Source organism: Monodon monoceros, unplaced genomic scaffold (assembly GCF_005190385.1).
Source record: "Monodon monoceros isolate NGI ecotype Baffin Bay Population unplaced genomic scaffold, NGI_Narwhal_1 Super_Scaffold_18, whole genome shotgun sequence".
NCBI lineage: Eukaryota > Metazoa > Chordata > Mammalia > Artiodactyla > Monodontidae > Monodon > Monodon monoceros.
The window spans coordinates 113,769,739-113,791,699 of NW_021703774.1; the positions used below are offsets into that span (position 1 = coordinate 113,769,739).

At 45.0% G+C, this 21,961-nt stretch overlaps 1 protein-coding gene across 2 annotated transcripts in view; it reads right to left on the reverse strand.

Annotated features, from left to right (window-relative positions):
• Positions 1–21,961, reverse strand: part of AK5 (adenylate kinase 5) — a 241,189-nt gene that overhangs the window by 17,111 nt on the left and 202,117 nt on the right. The window contains exons 11-14 of one of the 2 annotated variants that reach the window (XM_029229921.1): positions 18,926–19,089; positions 16,356–16,472; positions 4,037–4,225; positions 1,161–1,248 (exon numbers count right to left, since the gene is read on the reverse strand). In XM_029229921.1, coding sequence (XP_029085754.1) covers positions 1,161–1,248; positions 4,037–4,225; positions 16,356–16,472; positions 18,926–19,089 — 558 coding nt within the window. The remainder of the gene's footprint in view (positions 1–1,160; positions 1,249–4,036; positions 4,226–16,355; positions 16,473–18,925; positions 19,090–21,961) is intronic. The other variant, XM_029229922.1, reaches the window with a different exon arrangement.

Below are 21,961 nucleotides of genomic sequence, written 5' to 3' on the forward strand. Positions count from 1 at the left end.
CCAGTATTCTCTCTCCCAGGCAACCTCTGGACAATTATTGTGCTGTTCACTTCAAAATGCTACATTTCAATTATTTCTTCAATAATAAATTCTCTCCCTCAAGGTGAAGAAAGCTTTCTCTTATAGGTCAACTCTAATGAGTTGTGTGTGACTACCTGTATTGCTGTGTTGAGAAAGTTTCTGAGGCAGCGTCCAGACTGGGTAGGAAGCTGACTAATGATGTCTGCCCTGAGTGCAAGGAGGAATGGAGTGACATGGACAAAAGTTCTGATTCTTTCTTAGATGCAGCGCAAAGCTGGCGTTGTGAGAGAGGAAAACGGAAGGTCAGGGGATCCATTTGGATCACATATGCTTCTATCCCTTGGTTTATGTTACAAGAAGTTCTAACTTTATTGTATGATGATGGCATAACAAAGACAAAGAATAAGGCAGTGGCTATATAAGTTCTGCTTTGCTTTTTTATTACTTTTGTTTGAAATTTCATTGCACTTTTCCAGCTACTTGGTGGCCAAAAGGGCTGATTATCATTAGGCAGTAGAGGTGTCAGGGGATGGATCGACCGTAAGCATAAGTGGGCGACACTGAGGACTGAGGGAAGTGCTTTTGGAGGGTCCTCTGTTTCTGGGCTAGACCACTGGGCAGCTCTAATTCCTAAAGTAATCTCACTGAGCTACTGATTCACCTCACTTGCATCTTGAAGTGCATTCACCACCCCCATCTAGTTTAAGAAAACTCCTTGGGCTTCCCTGGTGGCGCAGTGGTTGAGAGTCCGCCTGCCGATGCAGGGGACACGGGTTCGTGCCCCGGTCCGGGAAGATCCCACATGCCGCAGAGCGGCTGGGCCCGTGAGCCATGGCCGCTGAGCCTGCGCGTCCGGAGCCTGTGCTCCGCAACGGGAGAGGCCACAACAGTGAGAGGCCCGCGTACCGCAAAAAAAAAGAGAAAACTCCTTAAATGATCCAGGAGCCCACCTGGAGAGTGAGCAGCCCCGCCTTGGGCTCAATAACCAACGAGACAGGGAAGGGGTACTAAGAAACCAAAGAGCATTGCGGGAACAAGACACAGGCTGTCACTTCAAATCAGGAGGCAATTAAGCTGGTGCTCGGAGACCAGGCAGGAGCCCAGAAGGCCAGAGAACACAAAGGGACAGAGACTTTCACCTCCAGTGGAAACCAAGCCGGGCTGCTCTCTCGCTTCTCCTCCAGTCCCCCTCTGTGGCCCGAGCTGCTGGCAAGCCTCATGGGTCACCTGCAAAACATTGTCACCTCCCTGGGCCCCTGGGCTAGCACTAGGCCGCCCTGTGCTGTCTCTACTCCAGGTGGGGGAGGAAGGCTGTTCATCTCTGCAGCTGCATGGGTGAGGACAGTTCCGGGGCAGAGGAAGGGACAAAGCAGCTTCTTCAGAGAGGCCCTCTGGGAGTCCTGAGGGCCGGAGCCCACGCTGTTCTGGAGTCAGGACTGGAGTGGTTTTAAATATTTGCCAAGTGGGGCTTCCCAGGTGGCGCAGTGGTTGGGAGTCCGCCTGCCGATGCAGGGCACACGGGTTCGTGCCCCGGTCCGGGAGGATCCCACGTGCCGCGGAGCGGCTGGGCCCGTGAGCCATGGCCACTGGGCCTGCGCGTCCGGAGCCTGTGCTCCGCAACAGGAGAGGCCGCGGCAGTGAGAGGCCCGCGTACCGCAAAAAAAAAAAAAAAAAAAATTTCCAAGTGGATCATACATGTTACCTCACCACAGGCCCAACAGCCAGCATCTCCAAAATGCGGGGGGGAGCTGCAGAGATGAGCCGCGTGGGACGGGAAACTCCCTTTCCCATTAACTTAGATATTAAATTTCTAAGGAGGATTCCAGAAATCAGCTTTATCTGAGAACTCGCTTAGCCCCGCATGCACGTGCCAATCATTTGTGAGTGTGTAGAATTTAGGTTGGAGTAACACAGGAGAGAGGTCAAAGGGCTTTTCTGACTCTGAATTACTCAGGAACATTTCTCACCTCTGCAAATCTTCAAAGTGGAAGGTAATTTCCATGTGTGTTCTAGGTGGCACGAAGGGTGGAAATCACCAATCCTGGAAAGGCCCCTGCCACCTGAATTCTTAAGACCCTGCTCGTACATAGTGCACTTTTTGTTTGCTTGTTTCTAAACATCTAGGTCTTTGTTTTATGTAGCAACCGGAGGTTACATGAAGTACAGCAAATAGGATTCGTCTTGCTCATCAAGTCCTAGCAGTTGGAAGGAGCTGCCTGGTGCGCTGTGCTAACAACATCACGAGGCCACGTCTGGGTCTTGAGGAAAGCGCCACGATGCCGTAGCAGTGTCTGCTGTGGGTGCAGAAGGCGGGGATGATAGCTCTCATGTCACATACATGACACCTCTGAGTTAAATCATGGAGCACCCTTCAGATTCGACACAGGGCTAAGTCCGTAGGAGTCTGGAAAATGGACTATTAACAGGCTCAGAAGATAAGAATTCATTATCAGTGGTTTCCCCCAAGGAATGGGTCATGTAGCTGTCCCCAAGCCAGGTTTGTTACTGATTGACTCGTGTCTCCTTGTAACTTCCTGGGAGAGGCAGATAGTAGCTGTTCACTCTCTCTCCTCTGCATTGGGCCCTCAGGGTTTGGTTCCTGGATACTCCCCAGCCTCCCAGTGGTCTCCTGGCCTGACCTCCTTGGGACCCATTCTCCACAAGGCTGATGGAGGGAGCTTTCTGAATGGAAGCCCTGACTATGTCTGTCCCCTTTGGTAGTTCCCGTCATCATCCTCAGGATAATTATTGGCTCCTATGATAGGTTCATCTTGATCTGGTCCTTGCTTGCCCCTCCACCTCCACCTCTTGTCGCTCATTTCCTTGGCACTATATGTCACAGCCAAGCTCCTTCTGTGTGAGGTTCTGTGTGAGGTGCTCTGCTCCCCGTACGGCACCTGCACCTCGGGCTCAACTTAGTTCTCCTCTGGTGAACTTCCTCAGTGCCTTCTGTCTCCCCTCAGACCAGGTTAAAGGGCCCTTGGAACTCACTCTGTGCTCGCTTTGACCCCATATTGTGACCCCAGGTGTGTCTCTCTCCCCTACTATACCCAAGGCTCTAGCAGGCAAGAACCGCATCTTATCACCTGCATCCAAACCACCAGGGCAGTGGATGGTCCATAGGAGGTGCTTGATACATAGTTATTAAATGAGTGAATGAATGGGGATTGGGTAGTTTTCCCAAATTCGTGAACTTAACAGGGACTCAGCATGGATTAGCGCTCGTGATCATTGAGTTGACACCACCCATTTCCTCATCGTTTCACCTCATCTGCTCTCCTGGCCCCATATGCTGCTTCTCCCAATAACACTTGTCATTGCAAGAAACTGGGGCAGCCAAGGGCCAATTATGAACTAGGCAAAAATCTAGAAAGGCAAAGTTGTTGAATTTTAGATCTAGACGAGACCTTCTGGATCCTCCTGTGCAGCTGAGGTCTGGGAGGCAGAACTTATGCCTCATCCATGCCTCCCTCCCTCCCTCTCCCCTCCCCCTCCCCTCCCCCTCCCTCCCTCCCCCCATCCCTCCCTCCTTCCCTCTCTCCCTCTTTCTTGGAAATAGGACCAGTTTCCAGCAACCATAATGGCATCTATGAACATTGTATAGCCAGCTTTTCATGGTCCATATGATGATATACAAAAGTGAAGAGAGGGCTTCCCTGGTGGCGCAGTGGTTGGGAGTCCGCCTGCCGATGCAGAGGACACGGGTTCGTGCCCCGGTGCGGGAAGATCCCACATGCCACGGAGCGGCTGGGCCCGTGAGCCATGGCCACTGAGCCTGCGCGTCCAGAGCCTGTGCTCCACAACGGGAGAGGCCACGACAGTGAGAGGCCCGCGTACCGAAAAAAAAAAAAAAAAAAAAGTGAAGAGAGTAAGGGACCCATATTTTGGCCCAAATCGTGCAGCTATATGCAGTTCTAATTCCAAGATCCCTTAACCGAAATTTCCTATTTTTTTCTCTTTTTTTGAATAAAAAGTGGGTGGCTGGTTCATTTTGGGGGGCTGTGAGGTGACTCACCTTATGTAGCTGTGTTTTCGTCTCATAGTAGGCGACCATGGGGATGGAGGCCCGGTAGTAGGTCTCAAGGCGCTTGGTGATAGCGGTTCTGTCGTCCGCGTGCGGGCTGCCCCCGCTCCTCTGGAGAAGGCGGTTGGTCATGGTGTCTGCCGAGCAGTCCATACAGATCACCAAGCGAGGGTCTCCAATCTGGGGATGGGGAGGGGGCACAACATGCTCAGAAATTCCATTCAGCGAGGTTCTGGAAAGACCTGGGATCCCTAGTTCTTTACTTCTGCTTCCTCTCAGGGTCCCAGACCTACATTGTGGCAGAGTTGGGACAGGACATCACGGCTCCTTATTTCCACATCAGCGGCTTTCCACAGGCTGCCTCAGAGCTGTCTCTTGTCCTCAGCTTTTAGGTCACCTCATGTAATGCAGGGATTGTATAGAATGCTACCCAATGCAGTCACAATCTGTCCTCCACACTAAGGGGAGGGGTGTGTGTGTGTGTGTGTGTGTGTGTGTGGTGTTTCCTGCTGGGAGCCCTGCCTGACCTACTGAGACAAGCTAATCACCTCTTTCTTTGTCCACCACTATATCTTACATGAGCCACCAGGAGCATAATGTGGCTGTGTCTGTACTATGTGGTGGTCAGTAGAGCATGATGGTTGAGCACACAAAGGTTCGAGTCAGGCTGCTGAGGGTCAAATCCTGGTGTGGTGACTTGTCTCCAAGATGGTCTTCATTGATTGATTACCTCCGTGTACTTTAAGCTCTTCCCCCCATTGAGACATAGAGCCCATTCCTCTACCTCCTTGAATCTGAGCTGAACTGTAACTGACCAACAGAACATGGTGGAAATGATGCCACATGCTTTTATTATTTATTTATTAATTTTTAACACCTTTATTGTAGTATAATTGCTTTACAATGATGTGTTAGTTTCTGCTGTATAACAAGAGTGAATCAGCTATACATATACATATATCCCCATATCTCCTCCCTCTTGCATCTCCCTCCCACCCTCCCTCTCCCACCCCTCTAGGTGGTCACAAAGCACCAAGCTGATCTCCCTGTGCTATGTGGCTGCTTCCCACTAGCTATCTATTTTATGTTTGGTAGTGTATATAAGTCCATGCCACTCTCTCACTTCGTCCCAGCTTACCCTTCCCCCTCCCTGTGTCCTCAAGTCCATTCTCTAGTAGGTCTGCATCTTTATTCCCATCTTGCCCCTAGGTTCTTCATGACCGTTTTTTTTTTTTAGATTCCAAATATATGTGTTAGCATACAGTATTTGTTTTTCTCTTTCTGACTTACTTCACTCTGTATGACAGTCTCTAGGTCCATCCACCTCACTACAAATAACTCAGTTTCATTTCTTTTTATGGCTGAGTAATATTCCATTGTATATATGTGCCACATCTTCTTTATCCATTTATCTGTCTATGGATACTTAGGTTGCTTCCATGTCCTGGCTATTGTAAAGCCACATGCTTTTAGAAGCAAGATCATAAGAAGTTTTGCAGTTCCTGCCTGGTCAACTGCCATCTAAGATGTCCAATGACTCTGACTGCTAGGCTGGGAGGAAGCCCAAGCTAGCCACACAGAGAGGCCATGTGGACAGAGATGCCTGACCAGAACTTGGCTGTTGTAGACATCCCAGCTCCTGCTCCAGACATGTCTACTCAGTCTTACCAACTATCTGACTGCAGCTGAATAAAGGACCTCAAGTGAGAACCAGCCAGCTGAGCCCATCAACCCCCAGAACCCTATGAGAGAAAATAACAAATTGTTTCTTTACCTGACTTCATCATTAACTAAAGGTGTCACTCAACTTCTCTGCACCCCCAACTTTCTCATTTGTTCAGTGAGGATGATCACAGAATTGCTGTGAGGATTAAATACAATTAAATAAGGTAATGTAAGTAGATTGCTTGGCATATGGAAACACTTGGTATCAGTCACTATGTTATGTACCGTATTGGGCTATGATCTCTTTGTGTGTAGGCGTTAGGAATGCTCAGCTCCTGATCCCGTCTTGTATATAGTAGGTAACAAAGAAATGTTTTCCTGAATGAGTGATAGTGTATGATCGGTAGTGTGTCTCTCCCTATCTCCCCATCCTTCCCTTAAAGTGTTCTTTTGCTTCTGATGTCTCTCTCTGGAGGATACCAACCTTGCCTCCACTACCAATCTCAACCCTGGATTAAAAGAAATTGTTGCGCTCTTCTGATCTTGCAATGTAAACGAAAGTTTACCGCCCCACTATGCAAAGCACCTGGGAGGGATGGGAACAAAGTCAGGGTAGGGGAGGACTTTAAGACAACACGCAGAGCCATTAAGTTGTCAGTAAGTGCTGTTCAATGATTTATCTACCCCCTCTGAAGGATGTACTTTAAGAAACAGAGTGGAAAAATTCTCCAAAATCTAGAAGAGTGAAATAAACCTCTGGAACATGTCATCTAACTCTTCTGTCTTTATTAATTGGAAGGAAAAAACAATGAGCATTTGAGCAGTAAGAAAGCTGGGTGAAAGTTTAGAAGACAATGACCCTTGTCCACCAGCAGAGGGCGAGCTTGGGAGGCAGCCTAGGGCTCAGTTACAGAGTTTGGCTCCTGGAGCAGTTTCCGGCCAGGGTTGCGTTTGGAGACTAGGCGATTTTTCTTACTGTGGCGGTTTTCAGGGCACTTGTGAGGACACGGATGACAATTCAGGGACTCATTCAGGTACAAACAGAGATAATGTGTGTCTGAGCAGAAGCTGGCAGTAAATGAACCGAAATAAGTGCAGGACAGAGAGGGAGCTTCCACCTTGATTCTCAAAGTGTGGGCTGTGAACCAGCCGCACAGGCTTCATCTGGGAGCTTGTTAGAAATGCAGATGCTCAGGCACCATCCTCGACCTGCTGACTCTGGATTTTAAGAAGATCCCCAGGTGATTCTTCACAAAATAATACCTTGAGAAGCTGCTCTTCTGCCAAGATTGGGGTTTGACCTAACCTATTTCTCCTGGAGTCAGCACTCCCTTCCTACATAAAAAGCTGTCAAGCAGCCATTCCATTTGGAAGTGGCCTGTACCACTGATTCTTTTTTTTTATTTCAATTAATAGATTTTAAGTTTTAGGTTTATGGGAAAATTGAGCAGATAGTACAGAAAGTTACCATATAATTCCCCTCCCCTGGTTTCCCCTATGATGTCTTTAGGGTGGTACATTTGTTACAATTAGTGAAACAATACTGAAGCATTCACTGAAGTCCATAGTTGACATTAAAGTTCATCCTTTGTGTTGGACATTCTATGGGTTTTGACAGTTGCATCATGTCATGGTCCACCATTATAGCATAATACGTAATACTTTCACCCCTCTGAAAATCTCCTGTGCTCTTCCTATCCATTCCTCCCTCTCTCTCTTCCCTAACCCTGGCAACTACTGATCATTTTTTTTTTTTTACTGTTTCTATAGAATTGCCTTTCCCAGAATATCATAGTGTTGAACTCATCCAGTGTGTAGCCTTTTCAGGCTGGCTTCTTTCACTTAGCAATATGCATTTAAGTTTCTTCCATGTCCTTTCATGGCTTCAGAGGTCATTTCTTCCACTGATGCTTTTAACACCTAAACGTTTTTGAAATGTTTGAGTGAAATACCATTCAATCATTTTTCAAAACGCTTTGATATATTTCTTTAGAAAGTCCCTTGGAGTAGCTCTGCCTTTTTTCCCTGGACCACGGTTAGCCTCTAACACAGCGGTCCCCAACCTTTTTGGCACCAGGGATGCATTCGTGGAAGACAATTTTTCCACGGACACATGGGGCGGAGGGGTGGGGGGATGGTTTAGGCGGTAATAAGAGCGACGGGGAGCCATGGGGGGTGATGGGGAGCCATGGGGGGCGATGGGGAGAGGCAGATGAAGCTTCGCTCGCTCACCCGCCACTCACCTCCTGCTGCGTGGCCCGGTTCATAAGAGGTTGAGGACCCATACCAGTCTGTGTCCTGGGGGCTGGGGACCCCTGCTCTAACATCCCGTGGAGGGGAGAACAGAGAACTCTGTCCTTGTCTGGATGAGTCACAGAGACTTGGAGACAACTCCATGTCCCCAGCACTCCCCTGCTGGCTCCCTGGAATTCTGCCACTGCAGTGCTGGGCTCTTCATGGCCTTTGGGTATTCAGGGGACCCTTATTAGAGCACAAGTGCCCTTGGGAGGGCATTGAGATATGTAAGAACATTTCAGCAACGGGCGCACTGTGCCATCGCTCTAACCCCTGTGGGGAGCAAATGGAGGCCCACAGAGGTTAACTTGCCCCAAATCACTGAGGACTAGCTAGTGACAGTCCTGAGCCAGCTGCATGTAACTCCGAAGCCTGGTGACTTCACCCTAGTGGAGGGTGCCAGAGCCTTCAGAATGGGACTCAGGCCAGATGCCTGGTGGGCCAAGTGGAGCCAGGAGAGGAGGGTGGGGTAGTAGGAAAAGAAGTGGACGGTGTCAGAGGCAATTTAATTTTATTTTGCGGAAACTTGCTTTCGCTGCCTCTGGGGATCTAGTTGGGATCAGCAGTCACTCCAGCTGAGAGCAGCCCACCAGGATGAGGGTGTCAGCTGACTTGTGATGATGGCTTTGCCTGGAGAATTCCAGCAGGTAGAGCAGTAGGAGGCGTTTTCCCTGCCCTCCTCTGCCCCCCACTTTAGTTTTCTTCTGATTAAGTCAGGACACGGGTTAGGCCATATTACCAGTGGGCAGGGTCCTGCCATTCAGGAACTTTCGACGGTTCAGAGTACCAGCTTTCTTGTTCTCTCTGGGTGCCTCAGTTGCCTCATTTTAAATGAGGATGACAAGAGTTTCTGCCTCATAGGACGGCTGCCGAGGATTAAATGAGTTAATACATGGCCCATTTCAAGCACTGCATAAATGTGAGATAATGTTATTTAATGTGGGCCTGGCAAGATTCATTTTCATCCCTTTGCACTTCATAAAAGCCCCTGTTGGTCAGATTTGAATTTAGAAAGAGTCAGAGGCCCCACCCGTGCTTTTAGCCTAAGTCGTACACTCCAGCGCGTCTACCAGCCTCACTGCACTGGGAGGTAAGGCCTGGCTAAAAACAGAGCCACAGGCCTATTTCCCATTTGCTCTCACTCCTGAGCTTTATCCGCTTGGGGAACCTCAGTAGAGGAGGGGTGATGGGGTCATTTCAGCATTGCTAAACACACAACCCTAATAATAATAATACCACCCCATCGCCACCATAACGTCTGCCCTGGTGCTGCCATTACATAGCTCAAAAGTTCTGCAATGAACCGGAAGTTGGAAGAAGAGAGTGGAAAATCTCAAGTGGAAAATCCCAAGGTGGTCCCAAGGCTTGCCACAATTCCAAACCACTAGGACACACCAACTAGAAAGTTCCTTGGCCAGACTCATAACCTTTTTTTTTTTTTTTTCTGCTAAGAGTTCATTCCAAAGATTAGAATGCACTTATAAACAGAATCACTGATTCTATAGATGAACAGTGTTATGAGACAGTTCAGAGCAATCAGGCAGAGCGATACACTGTCATTATCCACACATCCAGGAAACTCATCTGCATAGTCAGGCTAAGGGCAGAATTTCTGCTAAGAGGCTTCTGGGAGGAAAAGGCAAGAGCAAACCCGTGCATTTCACTCCTGTTAACATGTGTTTAGCTTGGCTGCTGAAATGTTGGGTTCACACAGGAAAGCGTTTCCATTTCACACCAGGGAGTCAGGCTAAGCACACACCCTCCTTGAGATGAAAATAATCTATAATAATACCTACTGAATAGGATTGTAAAGATTAATACAATTAATACAATCCTGAATAGGACTGTAAAGGTTAATACGATGACACGGGTAAAGCATCTAGTTCAGTTCCAGGCACACTTTAAGTGCTCAAAAAATAACAGCTATTATTCAGATAGTTATGTATCCTGTACGATTTTAACTGCACGAAGATAGGTAGAACCAAGGCCGGAAGAACAGACATCAGAGTGTTATCTCTGGGTGGTTGGTTAGTCTTTGTTTTACATTTTCCTGTATTGTCTCATATCTATATAATTCCTACTTCTATAATCAGAAAAAATACACATAATTTTGGAAAAAAACCATAACAATGTATTGAACATCATACGCAGGCTTATACATACATAAGGCACATTTCAAGGATTTCAGCCAATCCTCCCAGCAAACACTGAGGTAGCAATTTTTTCTTTTTTTAACTGAAATATAGTTGACACACAATATTATGTTCCTTTCAGGTGTACTACATAATGCTTTAACACTCGCATACATTATGAAATGATCACCGTGATGAGTCTAGTTACCATCTGTCCACATACGAAGTTACTACGATATTATTGACCATATTCCCTATGCTGTATGTTATATCCGTGACTTATTTACTATACAACTGGAGGTTTGTACATCTCAATCCTCCTCACTTATTTTGCCCACTACCCACCCCCTCCCTTCTGGCAACCACCTGTTGGTTCTCTGTATCTATGAGTTTGTTTTTGTTTTTGTTTGGTTGGTTGGTTTTTTAGATTCCACATATAAGTAGATCATGAGGTATTTGTCTTTCTTTGTCTGACTCAGTTCACTTAGCAAAATACCCTCTAAATCCATCTATGTTGTTGCAAATGACAAGATTTCTTTTCTTTCTTTCTGTTTTTTTTTAATGGCTGGAGGTAGCTATTTTCCACCTATATTTTATAGAAGAGGAAATTGAACTATGTAGAGTCAAATGACTTGTCTTGGACTTATAAAGCCAGGCTCTAAATACAGGCCTGTGCCACGAAGTGACTATAACCAGGGGTTCACAAATGGGGTGGGAGCTGGGGATGGTGGTTAGAAACCCCAACTCCTCCTTCATATTCCATCTCTCTCTCTCTCTCTCTCTCTCTCTCTCACACACACACACACATACACACACACACATACACACACACACACACACACACACACACACACACAGTGACAACCTTCCCTTCCTTAGCACACTATGTTGGATACTGAAGGCACAGATCATTAATTCGATGGGGGGAAAAGTAGGCTTGGGAACAGAAGATAGGGTGGTAATAGAGAAAGCACATACAGACTTACCCCTAAGCTGTGGACATGAGTTTGCACCTGGTCTTTAGTGGTGTTGTGTATGGTAGCCAAGCAGATCCTCAAAGGACCTGCCTCTCAGAGCAATCAGCTATAGTATGCAAAAACATCAGCCTAACTAACTGAACTGGATTTTTTTCAGCCATAGATGGTCCCAAGCATCAGACACACATCAGTCTCTGTGATACAGAAGGGCTGGTGAGGCATCTATGGGCTGGAAAACCATCCGTAGGCCTGAATGGGCTTCAAACAGAGTCGCAGGCCTGACAGGTACACAAAAAACACTCACTGTGCTCTCAGCCAGGCTTTTTACTCTGAATATCTGGGGAAAATGATACATCTGTATTTGTCTTTGCCAAATTTCAAATGAAATGCTTGCCTGTAATTTGGATGGGGCTGTACAAATGATTGAGTCCCTTCAGGGCATAAATGAATCAACAGCGGCTCATTCCGTGTTTGTAGCATCTTTGTTGTTCTGGTCAGGTTTAAAGCAGTGCTTGTTTTGGAGGGCTGGATGTGTTCTCTTGCACACAAGCCAAACTGATATTAGAATCTTCTAAATTGCTGTACCCAGGGACAAATCAAGATCACGCTTGATCTTTGCAAACTCCTTCCAGCAGAATGCAAAAGACTGTCTTCGTAGACATCTCACTTGAAGGTCGCCGGTTCATAAATGAAAGGGGCACTTGCATGTTTTTGGAAGTGCGTCATGAATTTTAGCATTGGTTGAAACTATCCAGTCATCATGTTGATGACTCTTTCTCACTCCAAAGTTCTAGTTAAGCCTCTTATCTGACACTTTCTAAAACCTGTCTGAATGGGACCCACAGTGGGGAAGGAAGTTTTGCTTTACTTTAGGAAGATCGTATGGATGATTTGAATTCATATTTACCCAAAGGCCAGGGATAGACTGGTTGGCCATCTAGAGTCCTGAACTCACCCATCCTGGGTTATAAGCAAAGGAGAAAGGCATGACGGAGCAGGAATTTATGGGCTTGAATGAAATGTGATTGAAAAATGGGTGACCCTAAAGTAGATAATATTTTATAACCTTTTATAGCTTAGGAAACACATTTATGTGTGTTACATCATTTGATGCTCACAAAACCCTCTAAATAGGATTTGGCAGCTACATTATTTTCTCTATTTTACAGAGAAGGAATCTGAAGTTGAGTGACACGCCCAGGGTCACACTAATCTATGACCAAGGTGAACATCCAGCTTTTTTGACTCCAGACAGCATAAGTGATGCGCTTTAAAGATGTCACCGTGGGAGGCTCTACATGAGCGCAATAGTGCTGTCACTGCTGCAAACAGTTCGGACCCCATAGGCCTAAGTTCAGATATTTGCCTTCAGACCCAGTTTAAAAAGTTCCCAAAGGAGAACAAAGATCATAATTTTGTGGTTGTTTGCACACAGTAGTTGACAAAAAAGATGCTTATCTTTACCCTACACCTTATTTATCACACTTGGCCATTTGGGGGTTTCAAAGAATATTCTACTACCACTGAGAACAATTCAAAAAAAAGACATTGAAAAGGATATTTTCCCCAGCACTTCCAAGCAAGTTTGTGACCTTTCCGGACTGTCCCAGAGACCCTGCCAGGACTCTCGGACCTTAAGTTCACGGGCAAGGTCAGGTGTGGGATAATCTGGTGGGGGGCTGCCACCTTGAAGCCTGAACCTCAATCAACATTGCTGACTGGCAGCAGTGAGCGCTCATCTCCCTTGTGTGTGTGTGTGTTTTTCTTTTTTTTTAAGGTTTTGCCCTCTTGTATTTTAATGGCGTGTTCACACAACTGCCAATTTCTAATAAGCAGGGAGCCCCTAAAGGGCCCTGACCACCCCTTCCTCTTCTCTGGATCTCCCCTCACCCTCGGCCTTGCAGAGGCCCTAATTCAGAGGTGGTGCAGGAAAGATGCCCTTGTTCCTCAGTTCAAGAGTATCCCCAGGAACCTTATTTACAACCTGGACACTGGCTGGAAGATCAAAATAAACAAAAATGTAAGACAATCCGCGGAATACTTAATATTGTTAAGATGTCAGTACTACAAAAGTGATCTACAGATTTAATGCAATCCCTATCAAAGTTCCAATGACATTTTGTTGTTGTTGTTGCAGAAATAGAAACATCCACCCTAAAATTAATGTGGAATCTCAAGGGACCCTGAATAGCCAAAGCAACCTTGAAAAAGAACAAAGTTGGAGGGCTCTTACTTCCTGATTTAAAAACTATTACAAAGCTACAGCAATCAAAACAGTGTGGTACTGGCATAAAGTCAGTAACTTAGACCAATGGAATATAATATAGAACCCAAAAATGAACTCTCGGATACACAGTCAAATGATTTTTGAAAAGTGTCCAAGACCACTCAATGGGGAAAAAACAGTCTTTTCAATCAGTGGTGTTGGGACAACTGGTGATCTCCATGCAAAGAATAGAGTTGGACCCTTACATTACACTGCTTACAAAAATTAGGTCAAAATGGATTAAAGACCTAAATGTAAGAGTGAAAACTGCAAAACTCTTAAGAGAAAACAGGGGAAAAAACTTCATGACACTGGATTTGATAATAATTTCTTGGACATGATACCAAAAGCACAGGAAACAAAAGCAAAAATAGATAAATTGGATTATATCAAAATTAAAAACTTCTGTGACTCAAAGGACACAATCAACAGAGTAAAAAGGCAACCTATGTAATGGGAGAAAATATTAGCAAATCATATATCTGATAGGGGGTTAAAATCCAGAACATACCCCAGACTCCTACAATTCAACAACAAAAACCAAATAACCTGGTTAAAAAATGGGCAAAAGACTTGAACAGACATTTCTCCAAAAAAGACATACAAATGGCCAACAAGCACATGAAAAGATGCTCAACGTCATTAATCATTAGGGAAATGCAAACCCAAATCACAATGAGATACCACTTCACACCCATTAGGATGGTTACTATCAAAAAAACAGACAATAAGTGTTGGTGAGGATGTAGAGAAACTGAAACCATTATGCACTGCTGGTGGGAATGTAAAATGGTGCAGCCACTATGGCTGGCAGTATGTATGCATATGTATTGATTCCTCAAAAAATTAAAAATAGAATTACCATATGATCTAGCAATTTCACTTCTGTGTATATACCCAAAAGAGTTGAAAGCAGGGTCTTGAAGAGCAATCTGTACATGTACATTCATAGCACCATTATTTACAATAGGCAAAAAGTTGAAGTAACCCAAGTGGCCATCAATGAATGAATGGATAAACAAAATATTATTCATCTTTAACAAGGAAGGAAATTTTAACATATGCTACAACATGAATGAACCTTGAGGACATTATGCTAAATGAAATAAGCTAGTGACAAAAGGACAAATCTGTCTGATTCCACTTATGTGAGGTACGTAGAGTAGTCAATTCATAATGACAGAAAGTGGAACAGCGGTTGTCAGGGGGCGGGGGACAGGTAAATGGGGAGTTTAATAAGTGTAGAGTTTCAGTTTTGCAAGTTGAAAAGAGTTCTGGAGATTGGTTGCAAAACTATACGAATACATTTAACATGACTGAAGTGTACACTTAAAATCGGTTAAGATGGTAAATTTTATGTTCTGTAAATATACAGAACACGATAAAATATTACCATCATTTTTTAAAAAACTAGAACAACCCTCCCAATTCCATTTTGTAAAAAAGTGGTTGATTATGTAAAAGTCTGAGCTCCTAAAGTGGTTTGTTTGGTGGGAGAAGGCTGTTTAGATTTCTGGTACATGAGTGCCCATCAGGAACTACCTGGAACTGCCACAGTCCCAGGTGCTGCCACACAAATCCATTTCTCCCTGCCCATCCCCATCTTGTTGATAAAGGCTCCTGAGTTGAGATTCAGAAAGTCAGTCCCGGGGGTTAGGGCCCACCCTTGGCAGCTGGGCCAGGGAATTTCTTCTCTGACTCTGGTTGCAAATAGGAAATGCAAGGGAAGGTGAGCAATTGTCCTTTGAGTATTTAGATACCATCTAAGGAAATTAATTAAAACAGAGACTCAGAAGGAGGTCAAACTAACTCCCAGGGAACACACAAGTACCATTACCCCTAATCAACGTTGCAGTGTTAGAGATGGATGGAAATGGGCCCCCCCAAATCTTAGTCCTACCAGTAGTTGTCACTTACCAGTGAGTTGGCACTTACTAGCTGTGGGGCTGTGGGCAAGTCATGTAACCTCTCTGGGCTTAAGTCATCACCTTTACCATGAAGAAAATACCTCCTCTCTCTATCTAAAAGGTTATTAAAAATATATCAAATGAAATAACATATATAAAAATGCTTTTAAAACTAGTCTAAAGAGATCTCTATATAAATATTAATTCTTGTAGGCTCTGGAATCTTTGTTTAATAAATGGGGACAATTGTTTCCCTCTTCCTTGGACTTTGTAAAATTAGAGATAATGTGTGTAAAGTGTGTAGCCCAGGACTTAGCCCAGAGTAGGCTCAATAAATGATAGGAACAATATTTTTTACTTCCTGCTGTTCCCCTGTGAGTGGCCTCCTAGTGAAGAGGCTGGGACATATATCTGATTCTGGGATGGTCATAGGGGTACATATATCTGATTCTGCCTGTCCAGCAACCTTTCTTCTTGCCTTCTTCTAAGGGCATCCTATTTTTCTTTGGGTAATTCCTTTCCCTTTCTTTTCATGGTTCAGGTGTGGTGCCCATTCTCCCTCCTTTCTTCCCATCCTTGCCCTGGTCCTCCAGGCTGGACCAGGATATTCCTGGATATCCACAGTGATTGGTTCAGTGATGAGCCCAGGACCTGATAATCCAGGATAATGAAACAAAATCCTGGGTGTTTTGCTGGAGAATAGAAACACTTTTCTGTGAGATCACTTAGATGGTAGAATATAAGCCTGTAACAGGAAGAAAATGAGGCCGACGCAAAGAAAGAATATCCAAGAGATGGAGAACGTCAGATCACTGATGAACAAATTTGAATACATGGATCCAACCAAGTGTGAACTGCTCTTGGAAGTTGTAGTTACTTGAACCCATAAATCCACCACCAGCGTTCCCACCCTCCACCCTTTTTTTGGCATGCATGCTGAGTTTCTGCCATTTGTAATAGAAAGTTTTATTTAATGTAATTGAGGAAGGCATAGACTTCGAATTTATCCCCCAGCCTAGGTGATGTCCCCTACTTTTCTTCTGCTATGATTCCCATAACAACACTCACCCTACGTCCGAACTCTTCCCCTTGCTTCACTTCCTGAGGATAGCCATCAATCAGGAAACCCTTGGTGTTTCTGAGGTTGGCCACCATGGCCTCCTTCAGGAGCTCCAGAATGATGCCCTGGAGCAGAGGGAGAGCAGTCAGGACCCAAGCTCTTCCACAGAACAACACTGGAGTCAGCACAGTTCTCCCGAGCCATCCCATCACGGGAGGGAAAGAGATAACAGTAAGATGTTGAGAACAAACTTACGGATACCAAGGAGGGAAGGGGACGGGAGTGGGATGAATTGGGAGACTGGGATTGACATATATACACTAATATGTATAAAATAGATAACTAATGAGAACCCACTGTATAGCACAGGGAACTCTACTCAACACTCTGTGGTGACCTAAGTGGGAAGGAAATCTAAAAAAGAGGGGATGTATGTATACGTATAGCTGATTCACTTTACTGTACAGTAGAAATTAACACAACACTGTAAAGCAACTATACTCCAATAAAAATTAGTTTAAAAAAGATTAACAGCAGGCAGCACTATACTGTATTTCATCAACTCCAAATCTCACCCTCCCCCCATTTTAATGTTTATGGAACCGGTAGGTACCTTACAGTCAGTACTGGGTCATAGTTTAATAGTGTTTTTTTCTTACCGGTATATTTTTATTGGTTATATTTTACTGAGGTGTCTAAAAATAATGACATCTTAGATTAGGTGAAATATAGTGCTATATTTCATACAGTAGCACTCCTTGAATTAGGCCTAATGCCAGTTTAAAACTAGACAAAACACAGTATAAAATGTGCTTCACTGTTGATTTGTTCCAGTAACTATTTTATAAAATTTGACACACACTGACTTGAGGAGACTTTCAGTAGATATGAAGTAGCACTTTCTAGCAATATCACTTTGTTAAAAAATTTGCTTTAACTTGCGCTTATGGAAAATAAGGAAGGAGGGATACATGGAAGCTTAGGAATGGATGTAGGAAAATGCCACCAGCTGCCCAAACTGGGGGGAATTCCTTGTGTTCTCTGGGTCCCAGTCACCCTCTGACTTTTGGCAGGGACTGGGGGAATGCAGCTATCATAAGGGCGGTCAGAAACTATCCCTAGATAATAATGAATTAAATCTGCATGAAGCTTACATTCTAGTGAAAAAGACAGATAATAGATGAACAAGTAAATATATAGAAATAATCAGCTAGAGAGAACTACTAGGAGCAAAACTAAAGCAGGACAGAAGAAGCAGAATGTTACAGGCGCTATTTTAGATGAGGTGCTCAGCAAGGGTCTCTTTGATAAATTGTGATATTTAAGTAGAGATCTGGATGAAGTAAAGGAGCAAACTATATGCATATATGAAGGAAGAGGGCTCTGGCTAAGGAAAGAGCAAGTGCAAAGGCCCTGAGGCAGGAACAGCCTGGCCTGTGGGAGGAACAATGAGGAAGTGACTGGTTGGCTGAGAGTAAACGTGAGAGTGGTGGGGAAACAGCGTCAGAGAGCAAGCTGGAGTCCAGAGCCACGGGAAGGACTCTGGATTTCATTCTAAGTGTGGTGAGGAGCTGTTGGAAGCTTCTGGGGAAGGGGATAAACGTTTTCAAGAAATCACTCTGGCTGCTGTGAAAAGAGTAAACTGTATGGGGAAAAGAGTGGGCAGAAGGAGACCCACTAAGAGTCATCTGCAATGGTCTGTTTCCTTTCATGAGGACCATTCTGGCTTCCAGGTGGGAAACAGACTGTAGCTGGTTGAAGAGGAAGCATAAATCTCTGTTAGCTAATAGGGGCTGCATTGTAGGAGCCCTGACTACAGAGCCTAGTGTGGGACCTAGTCTGGAAGGGATGAATGTTTTTTGATACCAGTGGCATCTAACTTCTCATAGATGGACAGTGACTTGAAAACAAACAAAAAAAGATAAATAAAAGGGATATATATATATTTTTTGCGGTACACGGGCCTCTCACTGTTGTGGCCTCTCCCGTTGCGGAGCACAGGCTCCAGACGCGCAGGCTCAGTGGTCATGGCTCACGGGCCCAGCCGCTCCGCGGCATGTTGGATCTTCCCGGACCGAGGCACGAACCCGTGTCCCCTGCATCGGCAGGTGGACTCTCAACCACTGCACCACCAGGGAAGCCCAAAAGGGATATTCTTTACTTCAGCCACACAGGGAAGATACCAAATTTCAAGTTAATGTCATTATACCTCTCAGAACTAGACCAAAATATTGTTTTTTATTTTCCAGTGGGTTCTAATTCTAAGTTCTGCTGCACCAAGCTCACTTCTGCTTTGAAGATTTTAACTCTAAAGCGGGGAGCCATATTAGAAGAAAATATGAAACAAGGTAACATTCAAGGGGCTGGCAGAGCAACAAGACAGAAGGAACCTGGGACTGAACAACTTGGTCTGGCAGATGCGTCTCTGCTGCTGACCTCCTGCCTACCTCTGGACTGTTACATAAGAAAGAAATGAAATACAGCTATTGTCCTTTTTGGGTTTCTTTGTTTCAGAAGCTTAGATTAATTGCAACACTCCCAAATCTCTCCCCAGCCAGAGAAGGCAGCTGTTGCTTACTGAGGGCACGAGCTCTCCACGTTCCATGATGTTTCTGATCAATTTGCTTCTTTCAGATTCTGATGACAGCTCATTCCGCAGGAGCTTGCCAGTCGAGAGATGTGTAAATCCGTATTTTTCCACCAGCTTTTCACACTGTGTGCCTTTGCCAGAGCCTGGGCCACCTAGAAAAGAAGTCGTGTATCAGACATCCATCCCAAATCCGGTGCCTCATTTTGGGCTATAGTCTCCATGGTGAGCAGGCCTCAGTGCTTCATCCACCAGCATGGACTGAACAGTGATGATTTACTGGGAGCATGTCCAGAGCTGTGGATACAGTAGAGAATGGGACACAGACCTTGCCCTCAACAAGCTTACTGTCCATGGACGGCAGATGGTATTGTAGACAAAACACAGCAGTCACTATAGGTGGTGTAGTGGGGAGGAGTTCCAGCTGTTACAGGGGGCAGAGTAGGGGTCCACAATCCCAATATAGTAGACATGCATGTCAGAGAAGTTTCCTGGGGCACTGAATCCGCTCATAAGCAAAGCACGGGCCACATTGCCTGATACACTGTGAATGTTCAACAAATGCTAGCCATTACTTTTTTTTTTTTTTTTTGCGGTACGCGGGCCTCTCACTGTTGTGGCCTCTCCCCTTGCGGAGCACAGGCTCCGGACACGCAGGCTCAGCGGCCATGGCTCACGGGCCTAGCCGCTCCGCAACATGTGGGATCTTCCCGGACCGGGGCACGAACCTGTGTCCCCTGCATCGGCAGGCGGACTCTCAACCACTGCGCCACCAGGGAAGCCTGCTAGCCATTACTTTTAAAATAAATTGTTTTCAAATTTATGGTTACCAAAATGGCAAGAGGAGGGGGATAAATTAGGAGTTGGGGATTAGCATATACACACTACTATATATAAAATAGATAACCCACAAGGACCTACTGTATAGCACAAGGAACTATACTCAATATTTTATAATAACCTATAAGAGAAAAGAATCTGAAAAAGAGAAGATAAATATATAACTGAATCACTGTGCTGTACACCTGAAGCTAGCACAACATTGTAAATCAACTATATTTCAATAAAAAATTTGTTTTCATTTTCAAACACAGACCTACAGAAGAGTTATGAATACAAAGAACTTTCTGAAACATTTGAGAATCAGCAGCCAACCTGATGCCTCATGGCTACAGAACATTTTAATGCCATTTCCTCCGGACAAGGAACCAAACACATCCTCCTAAATAACTCCATCTTCAGACCCCATTCACATTTCAGTGGAGTTGTCCCAGTCATCTCAATAATGTCCTCTGAAGCCGATGCATCAAGTTCAGAATCACGTGCTGCCTTTGGTTGTCATGTCCTTTTGGTCCTTCTTCCCGAAGGAATGGTTCCTCTGTGTTTCCCTGACACTTTTTGAAGATTATAAATAGTCATTTTATAGAATGTCCCTCAATATGAATTTTTCTGTTGTTTTCTAGCTATTATTACTGATGATCTCCCATAGTCCTTTGATGAACATTACATCTTGACTCTTTCCTTGCCCCTCCCTAAGTTCAACTAGTTGCTAAGTTGTAAGCTTTTACATCTTGAAAATAATAATAGCTAACCTTTGCCAAGTGCTTACTGTACTGGTCACTGCTCTAAGCATTTTGTGTATATTAATTTTAAATGATCTTAAGAGAGGCAGACACTGGTATTATTCCCATTTTACAGATGGGGAAGCGGAGGCACTGAGAAGTTAGCTGCCTTAGGTGGCAAGAGCAAGTAAGTAGCAGTCTAGGATTCGAAGCCTGGACTCTGGCTCTCAGAGGTGTTCCCACCTCTCGTGGCTGCTGCGCCCAGATTCACCTCCATGGTTCAGGTCCTTATGCTCTCGGTGTACAGCAGCCATCCTGCCTCTGCGTTGGGCAATGGGTGAGGCTTTGAGGTCCAGCAGACCTGCTAGCAGGGTGATGTGCCTGAAAAGCATGTCACCGCCCAGCTCAGAGCATTCAGTGGCTTGCCATTCCTCACAGAATGAAATCCCAACTCCTTAGAGTGGCATTTCTAGCTTCTAGAATCTAGTTCCATCCAACCTCTCCAACATTTTTCTTCATTTCTTATCCTCACCGAACATTGTTATGTCCAACTGTAGACTGTCCCTTCCTCAAGACATACTTCTTAAAAAAAACTTTACTTTGAGATAATTGCAGATTCACATTCGTAAGAATAATATAGAGAGATCCCATGTATCCTTTACCAATTTTCCCTTGTGGTGACATCTTGCAAAACCACAGCACAATATCACAACCAGAATATTACCATTGATGCCATGAAGATATAGAACATTTCCATCACCACAAGAATCCCTCATGTTTTCCTTTTATAGCCACACCTACTTCTCTCCTACACACAACCCCTCCATCCTTAACCTCTGGCAACCACTAAATCTGTCTATAACTATGTCATTCTGAGAAAATTATATAAATGGAACCACAGACATCAAGATATGCTTTTCCAATGTGCTTTTGCTATTCTCGGGTCCTCAGCCTGAAAGGCTTTTGCTTCCCCCTCTAACTATCAAGGTCCTCTTTATCCCTTAGGCCCAGACCCAGTGCTGTCCCCTTCTGGCATCAGCTTGCCCCCCTCACCTCCCTTGGAGTGAGTGATGTAACCAGGGCTTGGGTGCCCTTGGCCTTGTCTTATGCTTGTTCTATGTCTCCCACTCGACTTTCTGCCTCACAGTGCCTATAGCACAGCACCTGTACACTGTAGGTGCTTCTTAATGCCTAGAGGATTCCCTGTTAAAAGGAAATATTGAACTGAAATGTAAAACACAGCTGAGGTTTTTAGCATAGCAATGAGGATTTAAGACTTGTTCTGCAATTTTCCTGGCTGGCCTTTCTTCATATTCAAAACTCCTTTCTCAGAACAATTGGCAAGACCCCTCTTGAGGGGCATTATTTGTGGTCCCTCATCAGTAGAAGGGCCTCTCACTCCCTCTCCTGTGCCTTGGCAGGAAATCCAGGAAAGGTCCACGTTTTCTGACTTCTGCTCATCCGT